The following is an 18,504-nucleotide window of genomic DNA, read 5'->3' on the forward strand; positions in this document are numbered from 1 at the left end:
GAAACATAAAAAATGATTTTGGTAATTACCAATGCTGTTAATTTAGGGCAGCTGTGGCATAAACTTTACTTTGGTTAGGGTTAGGGTGGTCTAATAAATTTGTTAAGCACTGTACATTGTACATACGATTAATATCTTATGCTAACATGGTAATTATGATTCTCTAAATAAGGGGATGATTTATCCTTTTCCACTTATTTAGAGAAGAAGACTTTAGGCAGCTTTTACAACCTTTTAAAATTGTCCTTTAAAAATAGTTACTGTGAATGACTATTACAAAGTTAACATAATAAATCTGGCATGAAATTTCAGTTTCAGTTTTGTCTGAAAAGTGGAGAACGATATGATAATAAAAGTTTTGTACTTCTTCATAAAAATGTAGGTAATGTTCCAAACTCCTTCAGTGGAGCTGAATCGGCAATAGAGGTGACCAGGGACACAGCTGATGCTTTGATACATGTCAAATTGAGTTCCTTTGAGTTTCCATAATAGCTTTACATGAGACAAACTTCCCTTTTAAGGATGAAAAAGTACTTTCTATCTATTTTATGTACAGCATACTGCAATACAATAATGCCTCAGATTGATAATAATGTGGATAACATTTGCAATACAGTAATAATGAAAGTAGTAATAATATGTATGAAAAGTTCTTTTTAAAAAAAGATTGATAACAGTACCTGTCAGCCATTTTTATCACACAATCATTAGTCCCCCGACAACTGCCCACCAAATGAAGAGTTGGGCTGTCTGTACTCATTGGAGGATAGTAAACGGTCTCTCTTTGAATAATAAGAAAAAATGGGGAAAAAACACTCTTAGGACTTTTTTATCTGTTCCCTTCACATTCATGCGTTCACTTTGCTTTCTCTCTGAGTTTGTTCACACGTTCCTCTGTTGGTAGAAAAATACATACATATGATATATAAAAAAAAGTACAATGATGACAAACATAGGCGTGAAGTACGAGCTTCATCAAGTGCTTTCTTTAGGACCCCTCCCACCCCACCAGCCCCCTTTTTCTCTCCTCTTTTCATCTCATTTTGCTGCAGACTCCTCACATTTAGTGCATTCTTCAACCTCTTTTCTCCAAAAACTTTGGGCTCCATTCAGGAATCAGTTTCTCAGCTCTTCTCTGTTTGAAAGGAGGTGGGTGTAAATAAGGACATCATGATTTGAGAAATGCACACTTTGAGATTCAGGTCCAGTTTCAGCCTAATCCCAAAACACACCACATCCTTCTCTTGCTGAGCTTCTTTTTTGTTGTCTTCTTCGGGCTTTAACTCACTCAGCCTTTCTCCTCCACGGCACGTTGATGGTGTCATTCAAATGTGATTCAAAAGTTTTTACCGAGGCATTCCTCCGTTTTTTTTGAAACAATTCTTCTGTCCATCCTTCTCTGTGTCTCTTCCAAACTCCAGTCTTCCATCAATGATTTCTGTCTGCATTGCTCTCCCTTGTTTTGGCTTGAACTAAAGAGTGAAGAATGTTCAGATTAATGTGATCTGGATAGGTCAAAAACAACACCATTCTCTGGATCATCAATGTGCAGACAATGGTGTCATTTCTTACTTTACAGATATTTTACACTTTCATCCTCCAATGATGCCTGCTGCCAATAATACAGTAAAAAAGAGACACAATGAGCCAGAGAAAAGCTGCTGGTTAGACTCGAGATTCATAATTTCAGTCATAATGATATAAAAGCTAAATCTGATCCCAGGCCTTTTAAACGAATTTGGCTCCATGCTGAATAGTAAACAGCTAAATCAGTGACACAAACCAGTATTTTACTGAGAATACTTGGCACAAGAAGGCTCAGGAACCAAGAAGCACATTGTAAAATATCTGTATTAAAACAAGTAAGTTAAAGTTGCACTCAGCATTAAAGCTCATTTGAAAGAAAGAAAAAACTGACCTTGGGTTCATTTTTGAAATACACATGTCTTTGAGCATCAACCCCTTTAAAAATAAAGGATAACTCAGAATCACAGGGAGAGAATCAGAACAAACTCCACTTGTATTGTTTACCGGAAAGTTTGTATAGCTTAAACAGCATTTTTCTAGCTTTAGACAGCTGTAATACTGAGTGCAGTTAAGTTACTTGCTTCTATGGACCTTTTTTACACTTCAGACATGATTATTAATCCCTCTAACAGAGTAGGAAAACGCAACCTATGAGTTCATGTGCTCCACCTGTATGGCTGACGTGGAGACAGTGAGGCAGAGGTCTTTGTGGGTCACTGGTAGGTCTCCCACAGTGACTGGTTTGTACTGGATCTCGCTGGCAGCCACTGTCTTGTACTGGTGAAGGTCAAATGGACACTGAACCACAGCTTCTGTGGGTTGTTGGGGGGGCTGGTAGCTGCCTGGGGGTCCAGGGTTTGGGTTCTGGGTGTTGTTGGGGTTCGTCTGGTTTTGAAGCTGGCCCGCTCTGCCCCCGCCAGTGCCACCTCCTCTTCCTCGACCACGACCTCGGCCCCTACCACCTGGTGTGAGGCCCTGTGCCTGCTGAGCAGCAACGGTTGCGGCCACTGTTAGCGGGTCAGGGTTGTGCTTCCTCATGTGTTTCATTAGATAAGTTTCCTGGAGTCAGAGAGGAAGGGAGGGAGACATGAGGGCAGGGAAAACAAACAGCAGCATCAAATCATCTGTTAAAAAAAGGATGATATGAAAAAAATGTTTCTATTCAATACTTGTATACAGGATCAGTAAAGCCAAACTCAGCTGTTGTGTTTCATGTGAGCTGATGAGTATTTGACTGAGAAATTTCCTTTGTTAGAATTATTTGGATGTCCCTTATAAGAAAAATGTTTATTTCCAAACATTAACATTAGTAGTGTTAATAAAACAGTTTTCATTAATTTATTATGCAGTTGTTTTTAGTTTGAACATTACATACTGATGTTTTCAGTTTGATTTTACAAACTGTCGTGGATTATTACAGCCATGATAGTTTACCTAAGTGCCAAAGTACCAAAACCATTACAGATACTGTACTCAATATCATTTCAAGGCTGACATTAGCCTCTCATTAATTGAGTAGGTATATGTAGTTGGAGCTATGGCTGCATACTGCAAACAACACACAATTTTTTAAAGGAGGGGTGAGGAAGATCTAATAAAAAAATAACACAAACTTTAAATACTTCTAAGATCTTTGACGGTATTATTAAGTATTCATATTAGTGCTCAGTAACAGTGAGTACCCAAATCTGAGTACTTGTGCTTAGTATGGAAAAAGCTGACCTACAGGCCTGTATTTGCAGACAGCTCTATCGTTATAACTCTTCATATTTCGGGCATTTTCACACCATAGCTCGAGTGATCTGGTCTGAACTTTGGATGATGTTCTCACTACAACCACATCAAAGTCTGATTAAAAGCAGACAAAGACCCACCTTTACAAGTCTCTGTGTGGGAATTTGGTCCACACCAGTTTTTGACTGAATGGTTTCACACCAGCAAAAACAAACTGCATCAAACTGGCAAAAAGACTCAAGTCCATTTCAGCTGAACCCAACAGGTTAGGTGTGAATAATCCGTAGTGTGTGTAAAAAATGTGAATATCTGGCTGATTTATGACTGAAAAATATCTCAAGTCCTACCGAGGTGTAGGATCGGTTACAGAGGCCACAGGAGAACAGCTTGGCATGTTTGACGGTGTGTGTGGACAGGTGCACCTCCAGGCTGGCAGCGTCCGTGTAACCACGGTTACAGTTGTGGCACTTGTACGGCTTGTCTTTGTTGTGCTGCCGACGGTGAGACTGTAGGGAGAGCAAAGTTGAATGTGTAAATCATTACTGACTGGACTGAAATCATTAATGAAAGACTTTTACCAAATACATAGTGTTTAAAAATATGATCATGAAAGTACATTCATGCTTATTGGCCATTTCATTACGCACTCTGTTACAAGTTTTTTGGGTGGCATAAGTAGAAAATTGTGTAATTTTCAAGGGCTTTATGTAGCATAAATAAAAATGTTAAACTGCTGTTTTGGCCAACAACGAGAAAATAAAACAGGTAAGTATGAAACAGAATTGTTCACCATTAGCGTCAGATTAAGCCTGTGAATAACTGTACCTGTAGGTTGGACAGTTGAGTGAAAGCTTTTTCACAGCCAGGATGGTTACACTTGTACGGTCGGTCACCAGTGTGAATCCTAAAAAAAAAAACAACACAGTTATATCAGCTTAACGTTATTGCTAAAGTCTCAGCAGGAAAATTTAATCAACATGTAGGTGCCTCATTGTGAGTATTTAGTTTGTTTTATCTTACTGAAGACAAAATACTGTAAACACATAATGGCAATGCCTAGTCAAATAAAATTTGCCCATCATCTAACATCAAGCACAAATCAAATCAACCTGGAATTATATTTGCATGAGATTATAAGCCGGGTGTAGTATCTCATCTTTCTCATTTATTTTCTTACCATTATGCTTGAAACTTCCATAAAAAGAAATATTGAGTATGTGGTTTCATTATGGCTCCTGATTTGAGTTAGGAGACCATATGGTTATTTTTTCCCACCTCAAAGGTTTAGGATCACTTTACCCCGTCTTCAGACGGTTTTTTAATGAGAAACAAAACTGTGACACATGTTTGTGGAGGGAAAAAGTCATGCTACAGCTGATATTCTGATTAAAATGATTAAAAATTAGATTTTGGGGCAGACCCTTGGACCATGTAACAAAAGTGACTACAATAATTTTACTCATTTGTTTGTAAACTATTGTTTTGAAACCCTAAATTCAGTATTGTGCACTTTGTCATCTTAGTTTCTTGGAACCACAAGTGAATGCATGATGACTGCAGGATTGATTCATATCGTTTCACCTCGGACCAGATGAACATGGTAGCTACCAGACAATCACAAGTGGCCAAATTCTTTAATCAGTTGTTTCACAGTAAATAGAAAAATAGTCCACAAAATTCACAACATGATGTACTGAAGAAGAATAAAAACAAACTGCTGAGACACAAGCTCCTAAGAAACTGTGTCCTAAAGGAGTAAATCAGTGAAGGGTAGGGCCCATTTATTTACAAAACAGTGCAATTGCTCCTAGTGGCCACTTAAAAGAATGCAGGGATACAACACTAGCACATGTGCTTCTCTTATGAAGCTAAAAACATTAAGTCTCTGGACAACACTACCTACAGATGAAATATGCCACCAAATTCAACACACAGAAAGACCTGGGTGCATATAAAGACAAAAGAAAAAGCATAATGCCTTAATTCACCACTCACTTATACCAATACATGCACACATATCCAGCCATTCAAACCCAGCCCAGCCCATCCCAGCCCGGTACCGTGTGTGCTGCTGGAGGTGACTGAGCTGCCTGAATGTTTTCTGGCAGTAGGAGCAGGAGTAGGGCTTGGCCCCCGTGTGGATGCGGATGTGCTGGGACAGGTAGCTGGAGTTGGCAAACGACTTGGAGCAGTGGGGACACTTGTGGGGCTTGGCCTCAGTGTGGTTTCTAACATGGGACACGGGATTGGAGGAGTGAGAAGGAGAGAGAGAAACAGAGAGAGAAACAGCGAGAGATTTTTAAGCTACAGCATGACCAAACTTCCCGTCAAACTGAAGACTAAATCATGCGTTTAAGTTAACAAGATCTACGATCAGTGGCGTTGATCAGAGATCATTAGGTTTGACAGTGTGCTCTTTGTGCTGTGTCTGAGTTGTGAAAACACAGAACAAAAACATACAGCAAGCACAGTCACGCTTTTCTCTCTCGCTCTCTTTCTCTCTCGCAGTCTCTCCATTTGGTGTGCCCTGCTTTAAGTGGACTCAGAGTGTCTATGACTGTCTTGCTCTGCTACAGTCAGATTTTAATGTGAATTTAGGATAAGTGGCAGGTCAGTGGAGCACATCTTCCTGTTTAAAATGAATGTCCTGAAGCTCAGAAAGACAAACCAAGTGCATGACAATAAGGTAAATGAAAACACAAAGGTGAATGAAGGGTCAAACATAAAATTCATGATGGCATGGACTGTAGACAGGTGCTTTTATCACTTAGTTACACTGACACAAACAAAGCTCTTGTCAGTATCTGATGAACAGCTTATATGCTTTGGAAACATGATATTAAGATTAAAACATGCAGGGAGGTTCAATGTAGTAAAAGGAAGAAAAACACGAGTTTCTATAGTATTAGAGGAGCCAATAATTACACAAAGTTATTATTAGAGTTTAGATTATCTGAGCCCCAGACTGTTTCCAACTCGGCCTGTGGCCTGGATCTGGGCCAGACAAGGATCTGCCCCCCTCTTCTCAGGTACGAGCAATTAGAGATGCACAGCCAAGGTCTTCTACTCACATGGCCTGAATTACACTGTCTTTACAAAAACTGTGCTCCATGTGATTTATTAGCTATGCATAATATAACCGTTTGTTTTGAAGGTTAGTTTTTGGCGTTATGAGTGAGAGAAGCTATTAAAAAGTGGTGCTGACAGTCTGGTCTGTTCTAAGAGCACATAGTGACAGTACATTGAGGATGAGCATAAAGAGGTAACATGTAATTGGGCATAATAAAACGTCGATTGAATAATTGTGTATTGCAACTCAGTTTACCGATGAAGTGTTTGAATAACACTGCTGACTGTAGTCTCTGTTGACAGATTAATGCTTGACAAAATGCTCTGATGTGCCATAAGCATGCATGAATGTCTGCATGTCCAGTCATCATCCTCACTGCTTTGTTTATTATAAACTATAAAACCTTTAAATGCAGTATAAGCTGCTGTTAATGCTCCAACTATCAACATTTCATCAATTTATGAAATGTACTACAAGGAATTGTAGGTTAAAATTTTAATTACAGTATAACAGCGAACTTATCAAAAAAGCTGGGTTTAAATCTTGTTCAGAATTATAAACAAAGGTAATGGGAACGGCCAGGGCAGACTCAGAGAGGACATCCATGGGCTTAGGGGGGGTCGGCCTGGATATTTTTTAGGCTTGTGAGAGTTTTTTAAGCATGTGTGATTAAAATATTTTTGACATTCCTGTCACCAATGGTATCAATATTTGATTATAAATGTTTTCTTTTGTACACGTAGTCAGCACTAAGAACTCATAAATGTAGATTCGACCAGAATTTTACCTTTCACTATTCTGTTTCACTTTAAAGGGGATTAGAATTTTACAACTTGCTTCTATGACAGTGAAATAATAAGGTGGTTCAAACCAAATTGGGGATGCATGAAGGAGCTGTGCATAAGCAGAGAAAATCAAAAGAAAACAGAATAACTCAAATACATGCAGGACTGCGCTTAGCTTCTGACATGAAAAAAAAGAAGAGGTTAATGACCTGTTAAATGAAGAAGCCAAACACTGAAAGCATGCATCCACCCAGAATTTTATACATACTGTGATATCAAAAGCTTCTAAATGATCAAAACAACAGTCAAATTTAATGATGAGACTCACTTTCTGTCCTGATAGTTAACAAGTCAACAGAGAGAAGCTAATTTTGATAAACTTAGGACATGGCATGAAGTTCTGCGCGAACAAACCCAGGATTAAATCTAAATTTGGTAAAGGTTTTGCAACATCTTAGAAAATATCACGACTGAGCAAAAAGAGCTTCACACTGTCAACACTGTCCCAAACCCCCCTCATGCATCCCACAACCAGTCCTTCCTTCAGCAGTCTGACAAAAGCCCTGACAACGCTTCTTGAAGAGACCCCATATACAAGCAAGCACACAAACACACAAACTTGACAAAGCCCAGCCCGGTACCGTGTGTGCTGCTGGAGGTGACTGAGCTGCCTGAAGGTTTTCTGGCAGTAAGTGCAGGAGTAGGGCTTGGCCCCACTGTGGATGCGGATGTGCTGGGACAGGTAGCTGGAGTTGGCAAACGACTTGGAGCAGTGAGGGCACTTGTGGGGCTTGGCCTCAGTGTGGGACTTGGCATGGATCTGCATGTCAGACTTGCTGAAGAATGTCACTGCGCACATCCGACACCTTAGCAAGTGAGGAATGAGAGAGAAAAAAGCCTTTATGGCACAGAGAGCAGGCAAGGCAAGGCAAGAGCCAAAAGCTGTTTATGGTCAATAAAATCTAAAATATCACAAACAACAATACTGTTTGTCTAATTTCAAATTTCAAAAGTTTTTTATTACCTGTAGGATTTGGGGCCTTCTTTGCTGGGATGATCATCCTCATCGTTGGACAGATCATATGGGTCAGCAGAGTGATGCTATAATAAAATGATAAGACATTAATTATGTCAAAAGATCACATGTGGACAATATATTTTGGTGGGCTGGGCAATATGGACCAAAATATCATATCAAAATAGTTTTGAGTTGGCTGACGCGACACAATATATATCTTCCCTTAAAAGACATACATCAGTTCTAAGTCTAATTCTAGCCAGCTGCACAATGTTCACATGTACATGAAAAATTATTTAAATACAGTATGAAATACCCATTTGTGGAAAAAATAAAGTTCCTTACATAAGATAAATGAAATATTTTCCTATTAAGACTCAAAATTTTTAATGATTAGCTTGTGGTCAGTACGCATATCACTATTAGTGATTTTTACACAATACATCTTTAATTGAGCCTGGCATCAGTCCTCTGCAGAAACAACAGCAACATAAACTATATCAATAAGATATGATTATATCCTATATATTTAGCTTTAAAATAAACCAAAATATCTCATAAATACTACAAAACTGCATTAGCTGAGTCTGCAAATGTTCTGCATGGAAAAGAAATGAAAATGAACTTCACCTGTCCACCAGCAGCAAGGTGTGCCAATATTAACGCGTCACTTCCTGGAGGGAGGACCCCTCCCACCCCCACTCCTGTCACTCTGCCCATCACCTGCTTGCTCTTCCTGCCTCGCTTTGATGGCGTCGGCATGACAACAGCAGGAGGGATGGTGATGTCCTCCTTCTTGTCTGGAAACAAGAGGAAAGCAAAGAACAAAAAGGAAGTCAGGAGGACACCATGTGATTTAGATGGAAAGATGTGAGGTAATTAGTCCAGCACATCGCCTAGATGATGGGAGGGTCTTTGTCATGAGCAGTCACAAGCCTTATTAAAAATTTCAGACATATTCTTAGACATCAACTGATGGAACAGTACAAAAATGTAGGACTTGATAAACTGTCAGTCTTATGTTTCCATAAGAGATTATGACTGTAAGACATTAGAAAACATTTAATATGAATGCGCATTTTTCATTATTATGATAACACTATCATTCTGTAAGTGTGAGTAATTCATTATAAGAAGCACAATTATGATAGCAAGGTTTCAATTAATATAGCAGATAAAATGTACACAACCTAAGTAGGAAAGCATTGCTAATTTGCATATAATATTCTTTTTCTGATTTATCTCCAGGCTTTTGTGATGTCCATCCATCCATCATTTACACTGCTTATCTCATTCACGGTCACAAGGGCTGGAGCCAATCCCAGCTGCCATTGGGAAAGAGGTGGGGTATACCCTGGACTAGTCACCAATCAATCACAAGGCTGACATACAGGGGCAAACAAGCAGCCATGCTCACAGTCACACTTGCGGTCAATTTTTAGACTGTGAGAAGAAGGTAGAGTACTCAGAGAAAATGCAAGCATGCATGGAAATTCCACACAGAAAGGCCCTGTCTGTGCAGGGTTTGAACCAGGGACCAAATGGCAGTGAGGAGGATACAGCGTGCCACAATGCATCAACTTTTATTGCAAATGCTAATTTTGGTAATATATTTTTAAACAACAATACACTCATATTTCTGGTTGGTCTTACTGACAGTTTGTGACATGGTGCCCTTGATCAAAGAGCCATGTCATCAGGGGTGCTGAGGTACATGTATTCATACTGTACTGATTTGGTACCGGCTTTTTGGTACAGCACAGACGTTTACCGAACGAATACATGTGAGGCAAAGCTCATTCACAGACAGGAAAATGGGAGAGCAACCCACACCATCCTGGCGACCACACAATCATAGTAAACAACATCGAGCCTGAATATTCCCAGCAAGAAGTCTCCTTTTTGGGAACACTTTATTTCCCAGTGAAATACAACATTGGACAAAGACAAGGACGAGACAAAAGTAGCGCAGACATTATTCAGCAGGTGCGTCACTGACAGCATGTCCATCAGATCAATCAAAGCATTTGAAACATACGACACCAACATGAACATCACTACGACTAGGAGAAAAAACACAGCCTCTTTTGGAAGTTTAACAGCCTCTTTCTGGCTATTTTTAAGGGGACAAAAGTTATAAAAAAGATTTTTAAAGCAGCCAATCTATAACCATGTCAGTTGCTGCGAAATGGGATTCAACATCCATAAAGTTTACAAAGCAAAAGTAAAGAAATTCAAATCCTTCACCCTTCAAAAAGTCTCAACAGCCCTTTATGAACTCTCAATGATTTGAGGTCTCTTTTATTATAACACTGGTGCTCTGGTTTCACAAATCAAAGTAAACCTAAATGCAGTACCCTCGGACATGACTCTGTCATGTCTACAGCTGTGTCATAGCAATAGTAACAGTTATTTTTAGACTGCAGACAGACCCTGCCCTCTTTTTCTGCCCAGACGGGCTTTGAAAAGAGTTCCCAAACTTTGTAGTAGACCCCATCAATTAAAAAAGTAATCCAGTGCTTAAGTCCGTGTTTTAATCAGCTGGACAGACGTTAATTAGCGCACTTAGCAAGCTAACTCACATTATATTATGATGTGTTCATGGTTGGCTGGGAAAATTGAGGATTGGAGGAAAGGGTTTCAATACGGCAATATATCAAAAAAATTAATTGCTTTGTATTCGAAAAAACATATTTCAGTATTTATATTAATTGAAGACATTTTGGAAGGAGTTGACTTCAACCGTGACTTCTAAACCAAGGCATGTACGGAATAGAAAATTTTCCTTACTGTTACACCCCTACATGTCATACCAGCTATTCTATAACACAACCAACCAATACATGTTTGAAATGATACTGCAACCTTTTGACAATGCCTGTACAATTTTGACCAAACAATCTGAAGTTAACATCGAATTAGAGGTGCAATCATTGTGCCAACATTTCCTCTCATGTTCAACCATGAAAACAGATCAAAATTTGTCCAAAAGGTGACTTTCTCTGCCCAATACAAGAACTTCTTCTTTGAATATGAAGTAAGGTGTATTGAATACCAGCATTAAATTGGTGCAACACAACAAATAAAAATGGCTACAGACACTGGTTCATGCTGCATTATTTGCTGAAGGCTCCATGCCTTAAAACAGGGCCATTAACAGCTGATACTCATGTTAAACTGATGCACTGGTGCACAGATTTAGAACAAGATTAAAGGAACAGTATCTGTGTCTTACCTGTATTGGAGGGATGCAATGCAGACACTATCATGGTGGTGGCAGTAGGAGGTCCGGTCACAAATGACTGCGTGGAGGCCGTAGGCAGTAGTGTGCCTTGAGGGGTGGTAATCACTAACCCCGCTAACAAGAAAGAGAGGCTTTTATCAGTGGGTCCTTTAGTCAAAATACACATTTAAAACTGATCTTTTTGTTAATCTAGGTTCCCTAAAAAAGAAGTTTAAAATATGTGCACTGACCAAAATAGCGAACAATATCATAGGAGAAAAATGTTCTTAAGGTGTCTATAGGTCCTGGCAACAACAACAGCACAGCAGAAATCTTATAAAAAGCTCATTTTTAAATGATTTTACATGACTTAACAACCTGTTCTTTAAAAACACTTGCTTATAACCTGCTCATATCAAGCTGATATGACAAAATGACTTAATTAGACACAAACCATTTTATTTTTGTTGAGTTTTTTCAGATTTAGTAGCCAACTATTCATTAATTGTTCAAAATATTGATCACTTTCTGCTTAAATGATGAATTCATTGGTCTATAAAATGACTATTGTGCAAAATCACCATCTCAATTTTCTTCCAATCCACAGTAGCTAAGTTTCATTCTTCTTTTGATTAAACAACATCAAACCCCTGAGAAGTATGTATCGCTCTCATGAAAAATGACAGAAAAAAATCATTACATTTGCAGCTGGAACAAACAAAAATAATGTCAGACAGTAGCCCCGTTAAAGACTTTGTTTGGTTGAAATCTGTACAGTAAGCTACATCTAGATAAATGTGGCCATGCAAAGGTAATTTATTCCTACATGATCCTACAGTGTGCCAGTGATTGTGCAGACCCAGTATGCAGAGAGCTTCTGTTTGTGATTACTCCAAATACCCAGCAATGCTTCTACACAGTTCATAAAACTGTAAGCATTCAAATCCTTTTTCCAGGCTCTGCCGGTGCTCCCCAGAGTTCTGTCTTGGGCCTCTTTCTGTTCATTATCTATTGACTTCTTTTTGGTCATATCTTCAAAAATTCTAACATTAACGTTCATTGCTATGTGGATGACACCCAGCTCTACCAAAGCCAGATCCACCCTCCCACCCGTCTCCCTCTGTGAATGTTTACAGGAAATCAAATCCTGGTTCTCATACAAAGTCCTCAGACTGAACATTGATGTAACTTCAGTTCTTCTGATTGGCCTGACATACACTTTAAACACAACTGATCATTCTTCAGTTTCTCCTACCCTCAAACATTAAGAGTTTGGGTTTCATTCTCCGTAGCACACTATCTTTCCAATCTCATACCAATAATGTTACTCGGCCAGCAGTTACACCACTCCAGTTCACACTCTGCTCACTGCCTGGATTGATTTCAGCAACTCTCTTCTTTTTGCCCATTTGTCCTCAGGTTGTCATTTTAGGGCTCCTGTGCGGAGGACTAAAGACTCCAGATTTCATTTATTCCCAGTGCATTTTCTCTTGTTCTAGCACTGTTATTGTGCATTTGCACAACTCCACATTGCACTTCGCATTGCTTGGTAGTCTATGATCTATAGCAAGGATGTCAAACTCAAGGCCTGGGGGCCAAATCCACCCCGTGGTACAGTTATACCTGGCCTGCAAGATCACATCATATTCTTATTGTAACTGGCCCTAAAATATGATTTCTGCAGATTTCCTCCAGAATAAAAATGCAAACTTAACCTTGATGATATCAAAGACCCTTAAGTCATAAAACTGTGATAAATATGAAGCTTAAAAATAATTTCATAAAAAGGAATGTGGGAAATTCATTTATTTTCATTTCATATTTTCGAATTTGCATAGCACACTTATGACTTCTATTATTTAGACCATTATATTATGTTTTGACCTTTTACATTTATTATTTTGACTTTTTAGCCGATATTTTGACCTTTTACATTTATTATTTGAGCTTATAGCTAATATTTAAGCTTTTTCTTTTTTTAATCTCATATTTGTCAATTTATTATTTGACTTTTGTCTAATATTTTGACTTTTTATATTTATAATTGACTTTTTATTGATATTTTTAACTTTTAGGTTCACATCTAAATCATAATTGTGACTTTCTTTTTATATATTTGCCTTTTAAAAGCACTATCTTAACATTTGATTTTGTGTTTTGACCCTTTGCACTAATTCGTTTGACTTTTTATCTCAGATTTTGAGCCTTTTAACATCATTTTGACTTTTTTAAGATCTCAAAATCATTTATCATCAGTGCTAATTTTTTCCCCATAATGTATTACCGGCGAAAATGAGGTTGACAGTTTGATTAAAAGTGGACCCTGTTAGGCCCTCAGTTTAGACCTTAATTCAGAATCCGGACCCCTCTGTGATTGAGTTTAACACCCCAGATCTATAGCATGGTTCTATTGTTGATTATGTTTATATTGAAATCTAAGTGTAATGACCTTGACACAATAGAGGATAAGGCAGTTCACTTACCTGCAGTCATGATACCCGTGGAGGGAACAGGCACAACGGTGATATTCTGTGATGTGTGCGACTGGTGCAGGTGTCCCCCAACTACACTTAAAGGTGTGCTGCCGCTGTTACCGCCACCTCCTCCTGCAGTACCACCTCCTCCTTCCTGTTTGGGTACGACTCGCACCCCGGCCCCTGTGTCCACTGAGCCGGGGATGGCCAGCACAGCGGTGGGATAGTGCGGGGAGGAAGTGGAAGACGCAGAGGAGTGAGGAAAGGAGGGTGCATTGGCCTTCTCTGGACCCAGCTGCTCCTTCGCCTTGTTCAGGAACATGGCGTTCTCAATCTAGACCGGGATGAGTGGAGGGAAGGAATGGTGGCAGGAGGAAAAAAGGATGCAGAATTGATGACAGTAAAACAAGGGATGTAAGAGGACAGCAGGGTAAGGATGGAGAGAGGAGGAAGATGAGTGGAATGTGACAAAAGGTGAGGTAGAAAGTGGTATCATGAACAACAGTGGAGATGGATGGACAGCAAGGTAAATTGTAAGATGAAGAAGGATGATATGAGGGAAGAAAAGCAGTGATTGGAGTTTGCAGATTACAAGAGTGAGGGTGGGGGTTGTCAATGGGTAAGGTCCATGTAAGGGGAAAAAAGGAGGAAAAGAAAACAATCGGAGAGAACAGAGAACGAAGGCATGGTGAGATGCAAGAAGTAAATGAAAATAAAAAATAAGAAAGCAGGGTTGAGGTGATGAGAGAGGAGAGGGACAGGAATGATCATGTGAACCAGTGAACTCTTCCTGTGTCAAGAGTCAAACATTGTTAATGTGCAAAAACTTCACCAACTAAGAAAACATTTTTGCAGAGTTGTTATTAACATTCTTCAGGGTGAAACTTTGTACAATATAATGTTAAAAGTATCTCCATTAATAATAAAAATGATCATTAATGCTGTTTATCTTGTGATCGTAACACTACACCATTTATATTTCAAGACAATTCCAACAATAAGGTTGTCTCTACCTGTCCTTGTACAGTGGGGACGGGAGACCAAAAGTATGATGAGTTGAAATGGGAATCGTCCATTATTTCTGTAATTAAAAAGCAACACACTTAGAAAACACCTGTCCTCCTCCTCCTCCTCTTCACTGTGCTCTGCTTTTATGACTGTCATATGAAACGAGACCATGCATGGCTGCGTTTCAATCATCTTAGTTTGTTTCCTTTCCATGTGTCCTCTCCTCCATCAGTCAGTTTCAGGATCGGGGCGCAGTACTATCAAAGACAGGCAAATTTTTAGCTGTGGCTGATTGATGTGTTTACAAAATCAGCAACTTGTCTATTTCTAGGAATGCCATTACAAAAGTGAAACATGTATGTTTAAAATGTTAGGGGAAGAGCTTTTAGGTGTCTGATTTTAGGGTTGTTTAACCTTAATCAATCAATGTGAGGAGAAGAGGATATGAAAGGAATCATGTAAAGATGTTCAATCTCTGGAGAGATGAAATTAAGAAAAAAATCACAGGAGGACAAAAGAGGCATGAGTCAAGAAAATACTAATCTTTGAGGCTTGTGACAAAGCCCATGAAAGTCCTCAATAGTCCCTGACGTGTTGTGATAACTTTGAAAAGAAAAAAACCCCACTGTCCTACAGCTATGACTCCAGTTTTGGACAGCAATCTGGCACTATGTCAACATTTATATCTATTTACTGCTGTTAAAAGTCAAACAGATGCTTATTCTATTATTCCATGCTACCTTTCTATCTTCTCTAATTCATATGGAAACATCTTTCAAAGGGGTGCGTATGGTTTAGTGAAAATGCACTGTTTAAAACAGGGATGCACGATCTTGGATTTTTGCCGATATCCAATATGTAGAAATTTCCACGCTCATTTTAGCCGATACTGATATATGCACAACTTTTTCACTGTACAGAGAAAGAGTGTCTCCTCTGCTTGAATTGTTCTGTTGTTCATATTGTAACACCCTATTTGTTCTACAAACAAACATAAAACTATATTAACAACATCTAATTCTACAATAAAGGATATAGGTTAGGGCTGTCCCGATATCAGATTTTCACTTCACGATTATCGTGGGCAAAAATTGTCACAATAACGATATTATCAGGATATCAATAAAAATTTAAATAATAGTTGGACAATCAAATTTTTCTGTGACTTCATTTATGTTGTGTTCTCTTTTGTGGCAGATGAATTACACTCAAAATACCTGTCTAAGGAGATACTGAGACAATATGAAAACAGTAACTATACAAGTGCACATAAAAAGTGCAATTACACTCAATAGCTAGTTAAAAGGTAACCAGATGAACTGATAAACAGAAAATCCACAAGGTGCAACATTTGCTATAACTACAATATTAACTGAAACAAAATCATTTGTGGATAGCAGTGGACACAGTATTTGTGTGTAACTGAAGAATGACAACTAATAACTTTGGAATAATCCACTGTCTACTGAACAATCCCTGGCATATTTTACTTTTTCTGTTTCCAAATTGTGTTCAAGTGGCACTGGATCATTTACACGATATTATCATATGCACATTTTTAACATATTGGAATTTTATTTTTTAATACCACGGTGATCGTCAATACCGGTATACCACGACAGCCCTAAAATAGGTTTTATTTTCCAACTCAGACATTCAGTAAGGAAAAATTAAAAGTAATTTCTTTGGATCATATGCCCACAGTAGCATGAATAATTTGTATCAGTAATTTTAAAACCAAGCTTCTTATTCTTGATGGCTACTACAGCAATGTTCACAAGTATGGTGCTTCTACTTTCAGATAAAAATTAAAATCAATTCTCCTGATTAAACTTTGTAGGGTGGTTCTGAGAAAACCCTGACAGAAATGCTTGAAATAAACAGAAGACACTCTTTTCAAGAGCAAAAAAAGTTAAATTAACTGTAGGTCGGCCCTAACCTCAGCCCTTGGAAGCTACTTAAGGTAGAGTAATGAGGATGAAAAAGAAAAACATGCTCAGTTGACGTAGCTCATTTGGTTTTGCTCAAAACTCAACAAATTTACAGCTTCACATTATAAGGTCGTGTATCATTGTACATTTTTAAATATTATATCCACGAATTCTCAAAAATGAACTTTTTAAGCTATTATCTGATATAGATATTATGTTGATGATATCGTGCATCCCTTGTTGAAGACAACTACTGTATACTTTTTCATTATCAAACCTCCCACCTCGTTTCCTTCTACTTAGAGAGGCAAAATGTTTTCTGTTGCATAAAAATGGAAGTTTCATGGTTCCATTTTTGTTGCATACATTTGCACTGTTTGCCACATACTTTGCTACTATTTCATACAAATGGTTAATGACGTTTATTCTGTATGCATGTGCACACTGTGATTGCCATGCATAATCAAACTGCTCTGGTACAGAGAAAGCATGCATGTAATAACATGATAATTGAATTTGGCTGAAGTTAACATGCGTTTTATTGTGAAGCCCAATAGGGCAGGGTAGATCCATGAAAAACACAGCAATGGAGTAAATAATCTCCAAAAGTGAGGCAACCAGATATTTCATGCAAAAACACTCCACTGGATAGTTTAATAAATATTTAACGTTGTGTTTTTATGAACCCACTCTCCCCTCTGCAGAAGCACAAGCTAATACTAAATTAAAAGACACGTTTAAGAGCAAAACACTTCATATCACACAGGCTGTAGCTGTCTGGAAACTTAGGGGCCGTTAAAAGTGCATCACAAAGTCAATGTTTCAGTGCCCTGAGAGCCATTTTTGACGAGGGGCACAAGCTGGCTCCAAACTGTGGCACTGCTAGCAGCGAGCAGACGTTAGCTGTGATTGATGAAATCTTTAAAATGCTTATTTGGAAGATATCGGTTTAAGCAGGGGGTCCCTTCAATACACAGCATGTGTGACAATGCGCCTTAACAGCTGTCAATAGCTTCATAGGCTGTCTGGGTTGTAAACAAACATGGCTAGCGTTAGCTAGTTAACGCAACAAGACAAGGGGAGCTAGCTCACTTGCCTCCATTAATTTTCTCCTTTTGTTCGCTGGCTTGCTCTAGCTACAAGGAGGCCTGTATATTCATACGCTTAACTAGCTTGTCGCTTAGTAAACACAAACATCCTCGCTGCCTACGCCTCCATTCCTCACTCCCTGCTCATCTCGCTGTGAGAAAATAAAAAAAGAGAAAAAAAAGTCTCGAATAAAAAAAAACGAAGACAGAAAAAAACGTCGACGCCGCTGCCTCTGTTGGAGACGCAGCTTCATGCAGACTTCCGGCGGTTGGGACGACAGTGCTCTCAGACACACTGAAAATATCAGATAATTAACAACCAACCAATAACTCCCGTGTTAATTACCGGTCAAATCGATTCCCCGTCAACCCCCCCGGAGCTTCCTCGGGTCGGGACAGTTGGGAAACTTTGTCCAAATCCGCCCCTCAAACCCCTCAGATGTGCCTTTTTTTCTTCGTTTTTTTTCCTTTTTTTCCCTCCAGCTCGGCTTCGCTGAGTCAAGTTGGACCGTTACAATATGACGTTTCCGGCCAGTACTTTCAAAATAAAACTCATAGTTTGCTATCCCTTGTGGTTCAATCAGAAAGAGAAATGATGGAAATTCCACCTGAATTAGAAAATACGGAAGAGAAGAGGGGCCACTTA

The 18,504-nt window shown here is 38.8% G+C and overlaps 1 protein-coding gene across 2 annotated transcripts; it reads right to left on the reverse strand.

The window, feature by feature from the left end:
- znf384a (zinc finger protein 384 a) lies at positions 1-18,333 on the reverse strand. 2 transcript variants are annotated; one of them, XM_041809201.1, is made up of 11 exons: positions 18,205-18,333; positions 14,845-14,912; positions 13,841-14,165; positions 11,370-11,492; positions 8,765-8,934; positions 8,141-8,217; positions 7,758-7,982; positions 5,322-5,489; positions 4,087-4,165; positions 3,609-3,767; positions 1-2,586 (listed from the first exon to the last, which is right to left on the reverse strand). In XM_041809201.1, the coding sequence occupies exons 2-11, from the start codon at positions 14,905-14,907 to the stop codon at positions 2,176-2,178; spliced, it is 1,800 nt and encodes a 599-aa protein (XP_041665135.1). In that variant the 5' UTR covers positions 14,908-14,912; positions 18,205-18,333; the 3' UTR covers positions 1-2,175. The 2 variants fall into 2 exon arrangements, with proteins under 2 accessions (XP_041665135.1, XP_041665136.1); XM_041809202.1 differs by lacking the exon at positions 5,322-5,489.
- Between the last annotated feature and the right edge of the window lie 171 nt (positions 18,334-18,504).

The sequence above is a fragment of the Cheilinus undulatus genome, linkage group 16, assembly GCF_018320785.1.
Source record: "Cheilinus undulatus linkage group 16, ASM1832078v1, whole genome shotgun sequence".
In the NCBI taxonomy this organism is placed as follows: Eukaryota; Metazoa; Chordata; class Actinopteri; order Labriformes; family Labridae; genus Cheilinus; species Cheilinus undulatus.

Bases quoted from the DNA above. Each gene is read 5' to 3' on its own strand.
- znf384a (XM_041809201.1), bottom strand. From the start codon at position 14,907: ATGGACGATTCCCATTTCAACTCATCATACTTTTGGTCTCCCGTCCCC. The intron at 11,493-13,840 runs GTAAGTGAACTG...CTTTCTTGTTAG, and splicing joins CACGGGTATCATGACTGCAG to CGGGGTTAGTGATTACCACC. The intron at 2,587-3,608 runs GTAGGACTTGAG...CTCTGACTCCAG, and splicing joins GTAACCGATCCTACACCTCG to GAAACTTATCTAATGAAACA.